Here is a 16,485-nt window from a genome sequence, read left to right on the forward strand (position 1 = left end):
TGCTGTCAACCTTTGGTACACACGCTAATGAAGAGGAATGTGGGCGTGACTAATCCATGTAATTCGCACATGGCTCTTGATTGTGGTTTGTAATTACACTTGAACAGGGACTGAAATGTGAGGTTGTGGGGATTCATTCAAACCAGATAATGCAGCCAGATGGTGGAAACCTGGGTCGGGGGACCCGGGAGCAGAACCCTCTTCCTGCTCTGCCCTGGCTTGGTTCTCCCCTGTGGCCACTTTAAAAGCAGACTCAGCCCTGCTGGTGTAGCTCAGTGGTTGAGCATCAACCTATGAACCAGGAGGTCATGGTTCGATTCCCAGTCAGGGCACATGCCCAGGTTGTGGGCTCGATCCCCAGTGTAGGGCATGCAGGAGGCAGCAAGTCAGTAATTCTCTCTCATCATTGATGTTTCTTTCTCTTTCTCCATCTCCCTTCATCTCCTAAATCAATAAAAATATGTGTGTTTTTTTAAAAAAAGCAGACTCCTTGCTCAGAATAACACAAATCAACCCTTAAGCTGGGCTGGCCTTTGCTTGAATACCTGAGCGTTCGATGAAAAGTTCTTATTTGAAGTGCTCCTCACTGGGCTAAGTGGGAAGGTCAAAGACCAGCAAACATTCCATTTTTCTAATAATAAGTGAGTGATCTTACAGCAGTGGGGTTGTTTGTTTTTAAGTTCCAGGTCTGCTATGAAGCCCAGCTGTAGTGATACTCTATAGTTTTCCTTGCTCCTAAATTAAGATTTGGCTGATCTCTGCATGATGCTAAACACCCAGTTTGACTCATTAATTTTTCTGAACTAACTGAACTTTTGACCTAATTAGCTGGCTGATCAGGGATCACAGCCATATGTCCAGGGTTTTCAAAACCAGCGCTGCCTTTCCCGGCGCTATCCCTCTGTTCCCATAAACTGTTGAAACGTCCCAGTAACTCCAATGTTTTGACAGCCACATGCACTTCTCAGACTGCCGCTCTCTCCTGGAAAGTGGCATAGAAATCTGTCAGGCGGCATTTCCTGATTTTTGGTTAAGAAAATGTTTCCCATATGGTTTCAGGCCGTGAAAACAAAGACATGAAGAGGTTGTTAGTGGTTGGTGATGAGGTCTCGTTTCCATGGGGTGTTCCTTCCGCCCCTATTTTTTATTTTTAGGGATGGAGAGAACACTCTGTCCCTAAAAATGTGCTGTGGGACAAATTATGTGCAGGGGTCAATTTTGACCAAGAAAATAGACAAATTTGCACAGGGAACTTATTTTTACCATTGTGACTTTTTCACCCCTTGCCTTCTGAAACAATTGTTCATGGTAGATTTAGAGGCAAAGGGAGAGATGTGTTTTAAAGAACAATTTATTGATGGCCATTTTAGGTGGGGAAGGGCATTTGGACATCATCTCTCAGGGGTCACTCAATCCGGAGTAATTTACTGGGTTCTATGCCACTCACTCCCCTGTAGGCCTCTACCTCTTCAATCCTTAGGTATTATCAACTGGAAACTTCTTTTCCTACCATTACTTCCAGAGGACTCAATCATTCTGACACCTTATAAGCCAAAAGCATGAATGCCAACTTCAGTTTCTCTGGTTTTTAATTTGCTTTTCCCCTTAGGTACTCCACTTCGGCATTTTCAAGACTGGAGAAGTTGGGCATCAGACACCCCAAGCCTTCTCCTTTTATTGGAAACCTGACATTTTTCCGCCAGGTAAGCGCTGTTGTCCATGCCTTCCAGCATAAGACACGCTGAGTCCAGTGCAGCTTTGCCCCGAAGCACTGCTCCTGTCTAGGTCACCCACACCTGAAGTGGTTGGCATGGGAAGGTGCTATGTGATGACAATGACCTGTTGACTATCACTCATCAATATGCACTGAGTCCTGTCATCCATTCACCCCCAAAAAACAGTTATTTAGTGTCTAAATGTGCCAGCCCTGGAGTGTGGAAGAAGTAGAAGTTACTTATGCCCTCAAGGGCACATACAAAATAGTGGTGGACAACACCAGATCAGATCTATCCTAGCGCTAGATGGGGTAGCTGTCCTTCAGAGCAGAGGGAGATCCATCCTGGAGGACTTCCTGGAGAAAGGGGTCTTGCAGGAGCAATGGACACAGAGACAAGGACACACAAGCCAGATGCGGAGCGACAATGTATGTGATGCACCTGCCTGAGAACAAGGGCACAGCTTGGTGAGCAGCCTGGGAGCCAAAGACTGGGAACCCCTGAGGAATGCAGCTGTGAGAGAGAGGGAGGGAAGGGAAGGTGGAACAATTTCCTGATAGTCTAGAAAGGCAAGTGAAGGACCATTCATGTGCTATCATTTGTGAGTAAGAGAGGGACAGCAAAATGGGCGATTACTCTGTAAGGGAGAGAATTTAGGTCAGGTCTGTAGAATCTGACTGTTGTTGAAGTCTAGATGTGAAGTGAAGACTTGGCCCAGGGTGCTAATAACAGTGAAAAGAGAGGGGTGTTGGGGACAAAATTAGTACCTCGTGTGACTAATTAGGTGTAGAGAATTCAAAGCAAGATGAGTCAAATGTGCCTGTAACTTTGGAGCCAGGGAAATGGGGGGAATGGCCATGAGTTGTTGGAAGGGAAGCTGGTTCAGCGAGATGCCTTTGACTTGTCAGAGTGACTGATTAGCAAGTGGAAATGTCTGCGTTTGTAGATATAGGCCCAGGGCTCTATGTAAACTCTATGTTCCCTCACATTGGGTTTTCTCAGAAGCCAATAGTCTATTCTGCTAAATCATGGGGGTGCTGCCACCAAACCCAACATCAGGACCCAACAGATTCAGCGTGTGAGAGCCACTAAGCTGAAGGCAGGAAGGACTAAGTTTGGCCAGTCCTGATAATATCCCTTTGGGGTCTTTTCAGAATTCTCTCCCTCCGCCCCCCTCCGGAAAAGCAGGCCCTTGGTGCCAGATAGAAAATCACACTAGCTATTTCTGTCCTGCTTCCTTCTCAGTTGCTCTCTCACATCAGTGTCTCTCTCCCTCTCCCTAAAAATTCAATAAAGACATATTTTTTAAAAAATACAATGATCAGTTGGTCAGGCCCTGGGTGCCTTCACCATCTCTCACAACAATGGGTTCATGAAGGTGGGCTGCAATGGGACCAGTGGCCCTCCATGCCTTGGTCTAATTTGCCTTCGTAACCCATAGCCGGTCTTTCCCCATGAACTTATCTGAACCCTACATGAACCTGTATACTGTAAAATATACTGTCAGCTGTATGACCATATCATCTACCATCCATTCCTCTGTCCCTTTCTCTGTCCGACAGCCCCTTTCACTCTTTATTGTTGTTGTTGCTGTCTTCTTAGTGTTTTTTAAAAAAACACTTCTTCTCATCTCTATCTCAGGGTGGCCAGTTCACAACGTTGAGCCCACAGCTATTTCATCTGGGCTTCGTGTGAGATTCCTGAAGCAAGTGTGAAGAAATTTCTCAGTGTCAAAATAGAACAACAGCCCAGATAGGAAATTTAATACATTTCACATATTTTGGTATGTGTGTGTGCGCGCGCGCGCGTGTGTGTGTGTGTGTGTGTGTGTGTGTGTGTGTGTGTGGTGATCAGTTGCATTCAGTTGAGTAATTACTTTGGTATTAACATTTGGAGGGAAACAGTCTGACTGTCAATGTGAAGAGAACACTGTGCCCCTCCCTCTGGATAATTTCCAGGATGCTCTTCTTCAGCTCGTCACGCTTGTATGTATAAACTCTGCCAAGTTATTTGAGAACACAGCAATTTTAGAGACTGTTTTTATATTCATATATGATTTCCTTGCTATATGGCAAGCTTAGACCATGAAAGTCGATTTAATGGAAATGGAATGTATTTCCATCAAGGTCATCCACCTCTTTGATCTCAACTTTCAACTCTCACCCATCCGTCCTATATCTGCCCATATTCTTGTATTCTCCAGTCTCACAACACACAGCTAGCATTTTCCACTCCCTCACCTCCATCCCAACCCATGCATGCTTTAATGTAAAGTTCATTTCCACAATACAATGGATCTAGCAATTTCTAACCCTTCACCCATACAATTCCTCTGTGTGTATCTGCACATATACTCCATCCCTATATACAACTCCATCCCTACAACACAATGAGTCTAGCATTTTCTGAGCCTCCACCCCCATTTCCCCGCATACCTCCATATATAATCATTTCTCACTACGAAATGTGTCATGTTTTGTCCTATATAAAGTTGCTCTAAGGTTCTGAATATGTTGATTTTAGTTAAAATTGAACTTGGATGACGATAATTCAGAATTTGTGATAATTTGGACAGACCCAGCAGATGTTTACACATAGAGTGGCTGTGAAAAGAAGCTTTGCCAAAAATAATAATAATATAAACCAAATTGCAGAGGGGAATGCTAACGTAGTTGGGAAAGCAAACAGTTTTCAAATATTTTAGCAGCAATTATACACAAATAGTTTAAGTACAGATGATCTTTTCTGTCCATGAAAGCAGAGCTGATGGAGACTTTTCCTTGGCAACATATATATTTTTAAAGCTATTAGTTTATTCTAATACTCCAAAGTACTTGAAAGCAATATCACTTCAATTCTTTTATATTGTTTATGTAATTGCGTTCTCGCTGTTCCAGACTTCTTTTCTGAATACTAAGTTTGAACACTTGACATTTTGTTGAATAGTATTCTTACTCTAGTGTGTATTTTCTGCAGGGTTTCTGGGAAAGCCAAATGGAGCTCAGAAGGCTGTATGGACGTCTGTGTGGGTAAGAGGGAAACTCCATTCTTCTACCATTTTGATTTTTGTGTGGCGAATTGTTTGGAAGTAATAATAAGATGGGAAGGTATATGTGTTTCTATCTTTTGAGGATGCACAAAAGGGAGTGCCCAGCAGGTGAGGCTCCTAGAAGAGACCCCAGAGTTGGCCAAGGGGACATCAGTTAGCCTGAAACACCACCACTTCCCAGTCTTTAAGACCCTGACCAGCCCTGGCCGGAGTGGCTCAGTTGGTTGAACCTCATCCCATGCATCAAAAGGTCACTGGTTCCATTCCTGGTCAAGGCACATGTCTGGGTTAAGGGATTGATGATTCCCAGTAGGAGCATGCAGGAGGCAGCTGATTGATGCTGTTCTCTCACATCAGTCTCTCTCTCTCTCTCTTTCTCTCTCTAAAAATTCAATAAAAACATATTTTTTAAAAAACACAATGACCAGTTGGTCAGGCCCTGGTGCCTTCACCATCTCTCACAACAACAGGTGCATGAAGGTGGGCTGCAATGGGACCAGTGGCCCTCCATGCAATGGGACCAGGGCCACTGTTCTCATTGCAGCCCACCTTCATGCCCCTCCATGCAATGGGACCAGGGCCACTGTTCCCATTGCAGCCCACCTTCATGCACCTGTTGTTGTGAGAGATGGTGAAGGCACCAGGGCCTGACCAACTGGTCATTGGTCTAATTTGCCTTCATAACCCATAGCAGGTCTTTCCCCATGAACTTATCTGAACCCTACATGGACCTGTATACTGTAAAATATACTGTCAGCTGAATGACCATATCATCTACCATCCATTCCAGTACACTTTTGAAAGTGAAAGGGGGTGTTATTAATAATTACCCAAGGATAGCAGTGGAAACTAAGGCTGTCCTGTATATACATAGGGTCACCCTAGTTCTCAACCAGGTAAAGTAATATAGACTTCCCTTTATTATTCCCTGAATTTTCCCTTTTACACTTCAGAGTGTGCTCCCCACCAAACTTTCTAAAAAAAAAAAAAAAAGAAAAGGAATTCTGGAATCTGATGAACAAACCCATGCTCAGAGTATTTGCCCTATTCAAGATTTCACAGACTCGAATCAATTGACTCTCAACATGTGTCTTTCCACAGTGGTGTCCTAATCACTTCAGGCAGTTGTCACACAGTTTATCCTTAGCCACTGGGTAATTTTAGTAGCTCTTTTCTGGACTTCCAGGTCGGTGATAACTTTTCTGGGGCAGTAAATTTCTGTTGTGATCCTGATGGGGTACAATGTCTTGTGAGCCCTTCAATCCCAGGATACGTGATGCTTGTTCTCCCAGTGATGATTTCCAAAAGGGGATTGACTTGTATCCTGTGTGGACACAGCCCTACCCAGGAAACTCAGTTTGGCCGAGTTCTGCTTAACCACTCTTTAGTTGGCTATGTGACACCGTGAAATAATAAATTAAGATGTTCTAGTAGATGCTCTCTGTATGAGTTTGCTATTGATGTATAATAAACTACTCTAAAATGAAGTGACTTAAACAACCAATTATTATTTTTTATCATGTGCCTAAGGGTTGTCTGGAATTGACTGATCTGAGCCACCCTTGGCTGGGAAGCTGAGGTGAGCTTCCTAATGCACCCGCAGGTCAGCTGGGGAGGTGGCTCATGTAGGTCAGGCTCAGCTGGGGCAGCTCTGCTCCACATGCCTCTCATCCTCCTGGGAACAGCAGGCAGGCTAGGGCAGGCTGTTCTCGCGGTAAAGGCAAAGATTCAAGAGAGCCAACTTAATAGCACAAGAATATTTTGAGTGTCTGCTGTACCATATCTGCTAACATTCTATTGACCAAACAAAGTAATATGGCCAAACCCAAAGTCAGGGCAGCAAGTCATGTGGCCAACCATGACATTGATGGAGTGGGAAGGTGTATTCCTCCGATGGAAGGACAAGAAGATGGTGCATATCTTTCAGTAATAAGCAACTCTACCTCACTCTCTAAGATCTCTTTCAGCTTAGTCTTTCTTTTCTTTCATGAGTGTGTGTGTGTGTGTGTGTGTGTGTGTGTGTGTCGCTTCTTGCTTTCGGCATGATAGATACTCAATAGAGGCTCGAGGAATTGAACTGTTTACCTTTCTCTTTTTCCTGTGTGGTTCTATTGCTCTGTAAAAGTTCTCGTTCCACCTTTCCCTTTCCAATAGTCTCACTTTGCAGTTGACTGGACACTGACGGTGCAGACTGTCTCAAACATTTTTGAGGCATCGTACTGACTCAGAATGACAGTAGCTTCCCCAGAATTAGAAAAAACCTCGCTGAGTTTGAATTCTAGGAACCACTTCCCTGAGTACTTCTTGTACAGATTTTCAGAGTAGAGCCCTTGGGTATTTTAAAGCAATCTTAAAATCTCAGATGAAGAATTTAAAGGGCACTGTAATAACTGGTGGGCGGTGTGGTGGGTGCCGTGTGTGTGTGTGTGTGTGTGTGTGTGTGTGTGTGTGTGTGTGAGACAGACAGAGAGAGAGAGAGAGAGAGAGAGAGAGAGAGAGAGAGAGAGAGAGAGAATGAGAGAAAGAAAATTGGTTTCCTTGACAACAGGATGCCCAATCAACTTTTCCCCAACTTTAACTACTAGTTAGTTAGCACAATTTATCCTTTTCATTTCAAGAAAACTTAAATCAAAGAGAATGATTTCAAATGAGGTTGCAGAGATAGAAATTACAGTAGTATCTCCACTCTTTGTTCCCAGCTCTGGTGAAAAGGAGAGAGAGAGAAAAAAAGAAGGTGATGGTATAATTTCTTCACAAAAAGGTATCACCTTTCTCTGCTTTAGAAAAAAACATGAGCCACAAAATACTGACTTCTTTTGAAACATGTCCACTCCTGCAGTTAGAGGCAGCACGGTGGTGGGGTAAAGTCCTGTTTGAGCTCTATAATCTGGATGACACTCAATATGCTCACCTTTTTTTTTTAATTTAATAAATCTTTATTGTTCAGATTATTACAATTGTTCCTCTTTTTTCCCCCATAGTTCCCCTCCACCCCATTTCCACCCCACCCTCTGCCCTTACCTCCCTGGCCACTGTCCTCATCCATAGGTGTACGATTTTTGTCCAGTCTCTTCCCACAACCCCCACACCCCTTTCCCCCCGAGAATTGTCAGTCCACTCCCTCTCTATGCTCCTGATTCTATTATATTCACCAGTTTATTCTGTTCATCAGATTTTTTTATTCACTTGATTTTTAGATTCACTTGTTGATAGATATGTATTTGTTGTTCACAATTTTTATCTTTACCTTTTTCTTCTTCCTCTTCTTAAAGAATACCTTTCAGCATTTCATATAATCCTGGTTTGGTGGTGATGAACTCCTTCAGCTTTTTCTTATCTGAGAAGCTCTTTATCTGACCTTCAATTCTGAATGATAGCTTTGCTGGGTAGAGTAATCTTGGTTGTAGGTTCTTGCTATTCATCACTTTGAATATTTCTTGCCACTCCCATCTGGCCTGCATAGTTTCTGTTGAGAAATCAGCTGACAGTTGTATGGGTGCTCCCTTGTAGGTAACTAACTGTTTTTCTCTTGCTGCTTTTAATATTCTCTCTTTGTCTTTTGTTCTTGGCATTTTAATTATGATGTGTCTTGGTGTGATCCTCTTTGGATTCTTTTTGTTTGGGGTTCTGTGCACTTCCTGGACTTGTAAGTCTATTTCTTTCACCAGGTGGGGGAAGTTTTCGGTCATTATTTCTTTAAATAGGTTTTGAGTATCTTGCTCTCTCTCTTCTTCTGGCACCCCCATAGTCTGATGTTGGTACGCTTGAAGTTGCCCCAAAGGCTCCTTACACTACCTTCATATTTTTGGATTCTTTTTTCTTTTTGCTTTTCTGGTTGAGTGTTTTATGCTTCTTTGTATTTCAAATCTTTGACTTGACTCTTGCGATCCTCTAGTCTGCTGTTAGATCTCTGTATAATATTTTTTATTTCAGTCTGTGTATGCTTAATTTCTGATTGGTCCTTTTCATATCCTCGAGGGTCTTGCTAAATTTATTGGCCTTTTCTAGAAAATTCTTGAAAAACCTTATAACCGTGGTTTTGAACTCTATATCCAGTCATTTGCCTTCCTCCATTTCTTTCGTTTGTGACCTGTTTCTTTGTTTCCGCATTTTTGTTGCTTCCCTGAGTTGGTAGGGTAGCTTTGCGTGCTAGTTGTCCTATAGGGCCCAGTGGCTCAGCCTCCCCAGTTACCTGAGGTGGACACTCTTGGTGCACCCCTTTGTGGGCTGTGTGCACAGTCTTGTTGTAGTTAAGCCTTGATTGTTGTTGGTATCACTGGGAGGACTTGACCTCCAGGCCAATTGGCTGTGAGGATCAGCTGTATCTATGCTGGGAGAACTTCTGTGCTTGAGACACCCTTATGAGACAAAACTTGCAAAAGCCTCTGTGTTCAGCTTGGATGGGGCGGAGTCTCGGGGCAGAGCAGACAGCATTGGTTTCCCATCAGCCCTGCCGTAATAGGCCCCTGTGTCTCAGTGTCCCGTGGTAATTGCTGCAAGCACCTCTGAGAGAAAGCTGCCCTCAAGTTTCGCCCACTGCCAGACAGTCCAGTTTCTCTCTGAATGAGTCTGGGTCCCCAGAGTCTGGCCTGGAACTGAAGTTCAGTGCAATCGGGAGCGTTTGTCTCCCTCCTGCTTGAGAAAACCAGCCGCATACTCAGTTGTCCGCCCTCTCCGTGCACGCGCCTCGGTACCTCTGCCTTCCACAGTTCCTCTGAGTCTCAGTGTGCTTTTCTCTTTCCTGACAGTCCAATTTCACCTTGTATGAGTCTGGGTCCCCAGAGTCTCACTCGGAACTGGAGTTCAGCGCAGTCGGGAGCTTTTGTCTCCTTCCCGTTTGGGAAAGCCAGCTGCGCACTCAGTTACCAGTCCTCTCTGAGCGCTTGTGTGTCTCAGTACCTCTGCCTCTTGCAGCTCCTCTGAGTCTCAGTGTGCTTTTCTCTTTCCTTCTAGTTGTAGAATTTCCACTCAGCCAGCCTTCCTGTGGTTCTGGATGATGTCCGTTTTGTCTTTTAGTTGTAGTTTTGAAATTGTTGTGAGAGGCAGCAGTTTAGGTGTTTACCTATGCCGTCATCTTGGTTTCTCCTCTATGCTCGCCTTTTAAAACAGAAGTGTTGCCTACTTTCAGTCAAGATGGCAGCATAGGCAAATGCAGTACTTGAATCCTCCCACAATCAAATCAAAATCACAACTAAATTACAGAACAAACATCATTAAGACTGCCTGAAATCTAGCTTAATGGAAGTCCTATGACTAGGGATTTAAAGAGGAAGACACATCAAGACTGGTAGAGGGGCAGAGATGCAGAATGGGCTGGTCTCACACCCATGTGTGGCAAATAAAAATTGGGAAAGATATATAGGCTGTGGAGGTCCTCCTGAGGACTAAGGGGTCCCAGCCTCACATCAGACCCTCAAGCCCAAAGCCAGTAAGAGAAGTCCCCATAACTTTGGGCTGTAAAACCTGTGGGGATTGTGGCTGAGAGACACAGAGGCTGCTGGAATCCCAGGCAGTTCCTCTTAAAGGGCCAGTGCGTGGACTTACTCAAAACTCACTCCCTCTGAGCTCTAGTGCTGCAGCAGCAGCTTGAAAGGAGCCAGGGACATACAGGGAGAAACTGAGTTATCTGGCATCAGAGCGAGAGCTGGGGATGGCAGCTTTCTATCAGACAGAAGTGCTGGCAAAGGCCATTGTTCTTTTGCTGACCTCTTCTCCACAGAGCTGGCAGGTGGGCACCATATCTGAGTCTTCATGAACATGGCTCACACTGTTTGTCCTACCCTGCTAATTCCCTGAGACCCTGCCCCACCCAACTTGCAGGCCTATGTAAGCCATTTCCAGTGGCTTTTCCATACAAATGACTTCTCTTGCTTCATGCTTCAGATGTTCCTAAAGTCTCTTAAATAAGCAGCATCTGGCCTCTGTGTACCCTATACTTCTTGCTAAGTGGCTCCAGGCACAGCACTACTGGAAGCCAGCCTTGGTTCACAGCTTGGCCTCTCCTGGGCACCTCCAAGCCCAGCATAAGTTAGCAGCCATCTGAAGATCACTCTGTAGCCTGTGCCAGGTGGCCCCAGGTAGGGCACAGGCAGTGGCTGACCTTGCACCTCCTGAGAGGCTCCAAAGCCAGTGCACCCAGGGTAGACCATGCTGGATTACAACCCTACCACTTCCATAAGCAACACATTCAAGGGGCAGACTTGGTGAGCACCAAAGCCCACTGCAAGTCCTGCTCCATTGGTTTGACTCCTGTACAGCAGCTCCTCTGCTGTAGTCTCAGTCAGTCCTCACAGCTGATCAGCCTGGAGGTCAATCCCTCCCAGTGACACCAACAATAATCAAGGCTCAACTACAAGTGGACAGTGCATACAGCCCACACAGGGGTACACCTAGAGCACCCAGCTTGGGTGACTGTGGAGGCTGTGCCACTGGGCCCAACAGGACATCTACTACACAAGGCCACTCTACCAAGTTCTGGAGAAATAGCAGCTCTACACAGAAACAAGCATAGGGAAGCAGTGAAAATGCAGAGACAAAGAAACAGGTCCCAAATGAAAAACAGGAGAAATCTCCAGAAAAAGAACTAAACAAAATGGAGACAAGTAATCTAACAGATGCAGAGTTCAAGACAATGGTTATAAGGATGCTCAAGGAACTTAGTGAGAACTTCCTAAGCTGCTGCCCCAGCACTAGAGTTTCATATCTTGAAACATGAAAAAGGACATAGAAACCATAAAAAAGAGCTAGTCATGTGGCTTAGTGGTTGAGCGTCAACCCATGAACCAGGAGGTCAGGGCACAAGCCTGGGTTGTGGGCTCAATCCCCAGTAAGGGGCAGGCAGGAGGCAGCCAATCAATGATTCTGTCTCACCAATGATGTTTCTGTTTCTCCCTCTTTGAAATCAATAGAAATATATTAAAAGAAAAGAACCAGTCAGAAATGAAGGATATACTAAATGAAATGAAGAATAATTTATAGGGAATCAATATTAAAGTAGGTGAAACTGAGGATCAAATCAGCAATTTAGAGTACAATCAGCAAAACAACAACAACAAAAAACATTAATCAGATAGCAAAAAGAAAAAAGAATTAAAAAAATAATAAAGATAGTTAAGGAGCCTCTGGGACAACTTTGAGTGTACCAACATTCACATCATGGGGGGTGCCAGAAGAAGAAGAAGGAGAGCAAGAAATTGAAAACCTATTTGAAAAAATAGAAATAATGACAGAAAATTTCCCTAACCTGGTGAATAAAGTAGACATACAAGTCCAGGAAGCACAGAAAGTCCCAAACAAGATGAACTCAAAGAGCCCCATATCTAGACACATCATAATTAAATGCCAAAGACTCAAGACAAATAATCTTCTTTAAGAAGGAGAAGAAAAAAAATAAAAAATATGAACAATAAAATAGCAAAAATACATATCAATCAACTGTTAAATCTAAAAAACAAAAAGAACAGAAACAAACTCATAGATACAGAGAACATCTTGATCATTGCCAGATGTGAGGGGGGTTGAGAAGGGGTAAAAAGGTTGAAGGGAGTAAAAAGTACAAATTTGTTGTTATAAAATAGTCATGGGAATATAGTGCAGCACAGGGAATATATTCAATAATATTCTTATAACTATGTATGCTGTCAGATGGGTATGTGATTTATCAAGATGATCACTTAGTAAGTTATATAATGTCTAATCACTGGGTGTACACCTGAAACTAATACAATATTGTATGTCAACTTTCATTGAAAAATAAAAATGATTTAAAAATAAAATAAAACAAAAGGGTTGAATTAGTCTATATTTAAGGTCCTTTCTAGCCCTAAAAATTATTTTGTTACTGCTTCAATTTTAGCAAAATGGGTTCGCTGATTGGGAATATCAAGGGTGGATTTTGTGGAATGAAAGACCTGTCCTTTAGGAAATGATTTGGTTTAAATTATGTTAATTTTTAGACTGCTTTTATCATTAGAAAGTATTATCAATCCCATATTGGTCTCTCTCACATTGATGTTTCTCTTTTTCTCTTTCTCTCTCCCTCCCTTCCTTCCACTCTCTAAAATCAATGGGAAAAATATACTCAGATGAGGATTAAAAACAAAACAAAACAAATAATTAATCGATTCACCATTTGACAAGTGAAGCCCCACACTGTTGCTTCCATACAGAGGTGCCCTGTGTTTTTAGATGACGGGACATAACAGGATATTGGGAGAAATTTGAACCTAAAAGCCAAATATGGTGATTATTTATGCTTATGATCTGGTTGTCATCATAGCAACTCAGTCAGAGTTTGGGTCCCAAAACTTGAAATCGGCTTCTTGCCCATTTTTCCTCTTATTCATTGCTATGGGGAAGGTATTTCCAGAGAAAATTTCTGCCAAGAGGTGTTGAGAACATTAGTATTTATTATCACCACCACTACCATCCCATCATCACTATCATTACTACCACCACCACTACTACCACCATCATCATAACCACCACAACCATCACCACCACCCACCACTACCATGAACAAAATGTCTTTGCCAAATGTCTAATTATGTAGCCTGCTTTGCCAGGCCATGTGCAAATAAAACTACGCACGTTGTCTCTGGCTTTTGTGAACTTGAATGTAAAGTGGGCGGGCTGGCACAAACACCTATACTATTTTTACTTATAATACTTGATTAGAACTCTTTTGAATTGCACAATAGTTCCCTTGGCAATATAATATGAAGAAAATAAGGCTTTATCACTTTATATAACCTTCAGTTAATTAATGATTACTTGTTATTTCCTTTAGTCTGAGAATGAGCCCTAAGTTGGATTTATATTCCTTCCCAAGCCCTAAAAGACCAATATCAACATAATCATCATACATTTGTGATTAAATATAAACAGGAGAGAGATTATGTCCCCTTCAATTTGTAATTGACTTTGTAATCCAGTGGATGACAGCCTTTACTATGCTATTACTATTAATTACTTATAAATACTTACACAGCACCCTAAGTTCAGCTCATTTGTAACTTCTAAAGGCTCCAATCAAAACCTCCTTTCTCCTTATCTCATCTATCTTCTAAGTAACAGCTCTAAAGCTATTCTTTTTTCTAGCCTCATCCCCATTTCTTCTCACCCCCACATCACTTTAGTCTTGATATCTAGTATAAACTTATCTCCCTTTTGTTAAATTTGACTTTCATGTTTCCTGGTGTCCATCATCTATGCCCCTCCATTAGATTAATAGCACCTGATTCCTATATACCTTCATCAAGCCAAACTTGTTAAATAATCTCATATACTCTCATGAGAACATTAAGTTATAAGTAGGTAAACATGCACAATGTACATAATTCATAAAGTACAAATAACTATACAGGAAAAAGTAAAACTGACTCTCACCTTGGACCCTTACACCTACACTCCTCCTCATAAACAACCTCTATTCTCAGTTTCTTAATACTTAAATGGGTAATATATGATAGATGCTGTCCTTTACCTGGCTTACTTCATTCATGATATTTGGGAAATTGTCCCATTTTAATACATTCATTCTTGTTAAATGCTATTCTGTTTTTTAAGAATTTCACTGCATGGATGTATCCTAATTTATAAAACAAGTTCTCAATTGGTGAATACCTTTTACTTTTATAAACAACTAGAGGCATGGTGCACAAAATTCATGCATGGGGGTCCCTCAGCCCAACCTGCACCCTCTACAATCCAGGAGCTCTCAGGGGATGTCCTACTGATAGCTTAGGCCCACTCCCGTGGTTCTCTGCTCTCTGTGGGGCCTGGGGGTTTCGCTGCAGCCATGGAGATGAAGCCCACATGCCCTGCTGTCCACTCTCTGCCTGCTGCCGCCATGCGCCATGTGAAGGAAGCCCCAATGCCCTGCAGTGTGCTCTGTCTGCCAGGCCTGGGGGCTTTACCGACACCGACACACTAAGGAAGCCCCCAAGCCCTGCTGTCCAGGCTCTGTCTGCCCGTCCTGGGGCTTCCCCGCCATCACCCTGTGAACAAAGTCCCCAAGCCCTGCTGTCTGGGCTCTGTCTGCCGGGCCTGGGCTTCCCCACTGCCACCGCACTAAGGAAGCCCCCAAGCCCTGCTGTCTGGGCTCTGTCTGCTGGTCCTGGGGCTTCCCCGCTGCCACCGCGCTAAGGAAGCCCCCAAGCCCTGCTGTCCAGGCTCTGTCTGCCGTGTCTAGGGGCGGATCCAGCCTCGCTGCTTGGTCCCCGTGAATCCCTGTGGGGCTGACAGGCCCAGACGCTGCAGCACCGGTGGAGCGGGGAGGCTGGATCTGCCCCCTCCGGCAGCAGATCCAGCCTTGCTGCTCCAGCAGACAGGCCCGGACACTCCAGCAGCAGGGCTGAGGGGACTGGGCGCTGCCATCTTGTGGCTATGGGGGCCGCCATTTTGTTGCAGAGTGATGGTTAATTTGCATATTATTCTTTTATTAGATAGGATACTACAGTGAATAGTCTTCTACAGACATTGTTGTGTCAGTCTGTCTGTAGAATAAGTTCCTAGAAATAAAATTATTAGGTCAAAGATTATCTACACTTTTATCTTGATAAATATTACTAAATGGCTCTCTTTATGTGTTATATCAATTTACATGCCCATAAATAGGTGTATGAGAGTACCTGGTTCTCGCTGGTCACAATTACATTTATCTTTTGATGGTAGTTTTAAATTTTTTACAGTAAAGTTTATTTTTATTGAATTTATTGGAGTGACATTGATTAATAAAATTAGAAAGGTCTCAGGTATATAATTCTATAATACATCATCTGTATATTGTATTATGTGTTCACCATGCCCCCCAAGTCAAGTCTCTTTCCATCACCATTTATCCCTCCTATACCCTCTCCTACCTTCCCTCACCCCACTACTTTCCCTCTGGTAATTACCATACTGTTGATTGTCTATGAGGTTTTTGTTTTATTTTTGCTTAATCCCTTCATCTTTTTCACTAAGCCTGCCTACCCACTCTGTCAGCTGTCAGTCTTTTCTCTGTATCTATGAATCTGTTTCTATTTTATTAGTTATTTTGTTCATTAGATTCCACATATAAGTGAAATCATATGGCACTTGTCTTTCTCTGACTGGTTTATTTCACTTAGCATAACACACTATAGGTCCACCCATGCCGCTGGAAAAGGTAAGATTTCCTTCTTTCTTATGGCTGAGTAGTATTCCACTGTGTAAATGTACCACAGCTTTTTTATCCATTCATCTACTGATGGGCACTTTGGCTGCTTCCAAATCTTGGGTATTGTAAATAACACTGCAATGAACATAAGGGTATATACACTGAGTGGCCAGATTATTATGATCTCTGAACGCATAATAATCTGGCCACTCAATATATATATATGGTGGTTGGCCGGCCTGCCTGCTGGTTGAACTCCTGGTTGAGGGAACAATTTGCATATTAGCCTTTTATTATATAGGATATACACTGAGTGGCCAGATTATTATGCGTTCAGAGATCATAATAATCTGGCCACTCAGTGTATATTGTTTTGAATTAGTGTTTCAGGTTTCTTTGGAAATACTCTCAAAGTGGAATCACTGGGTCATAAGGAAGTTCCATTTTTAATTTTTTGAAGGAACTCCATACTGTTTTCCACAGTGGCTGCACCAATGTGCGTCCCCACCAACAGCGTGCAAGGGTTCTCTTTTCTGCATATCCTTGACAACACTCGTTTGTTGATTTATTGATGGTAGCCA

At 43.1% G+C, this 16,485-nt stretch overlaps 1 protein-coding gene across 1 annotated transcript in view; it reads left to right on the top strand.

Moving 5' to 3' along the window:
• Nucleotides 1-16,485, top strand: part of TBXAS1 (thromboxane A synthase 1) — a 151,073-nt gene that overhangs the window by 32,676 nt on the left and 101,912 nt on the right. Inside the window, exons 2-3 of the mRNA XM_080665005.1 lie at nucleotides 1,610-1,703; nucleotides 4,692-4,744. Coding sequence (XP_080521131.1) covers nucleotides 1,610-1,703; nucleotides 4,692-4,744 — 147 coding nt within the window. The remainder of the gene's footprint in view (nucleotides 1-1,609; nucleotides 1,704-4,691; nucleotides 4,745-16,485) is intronic.

The sequence above is a fragment of the Plecotus auritus genome (assembly GCF_963455305.1).
Source record: "Plecotus auritus genome assembly, chromosome: 4".
NCBI lineage: Eukaryota > Metazoa > Chordata > Mammalia > Chiroptera > Vespertilionidae > Plecotus > Plecotus auritus.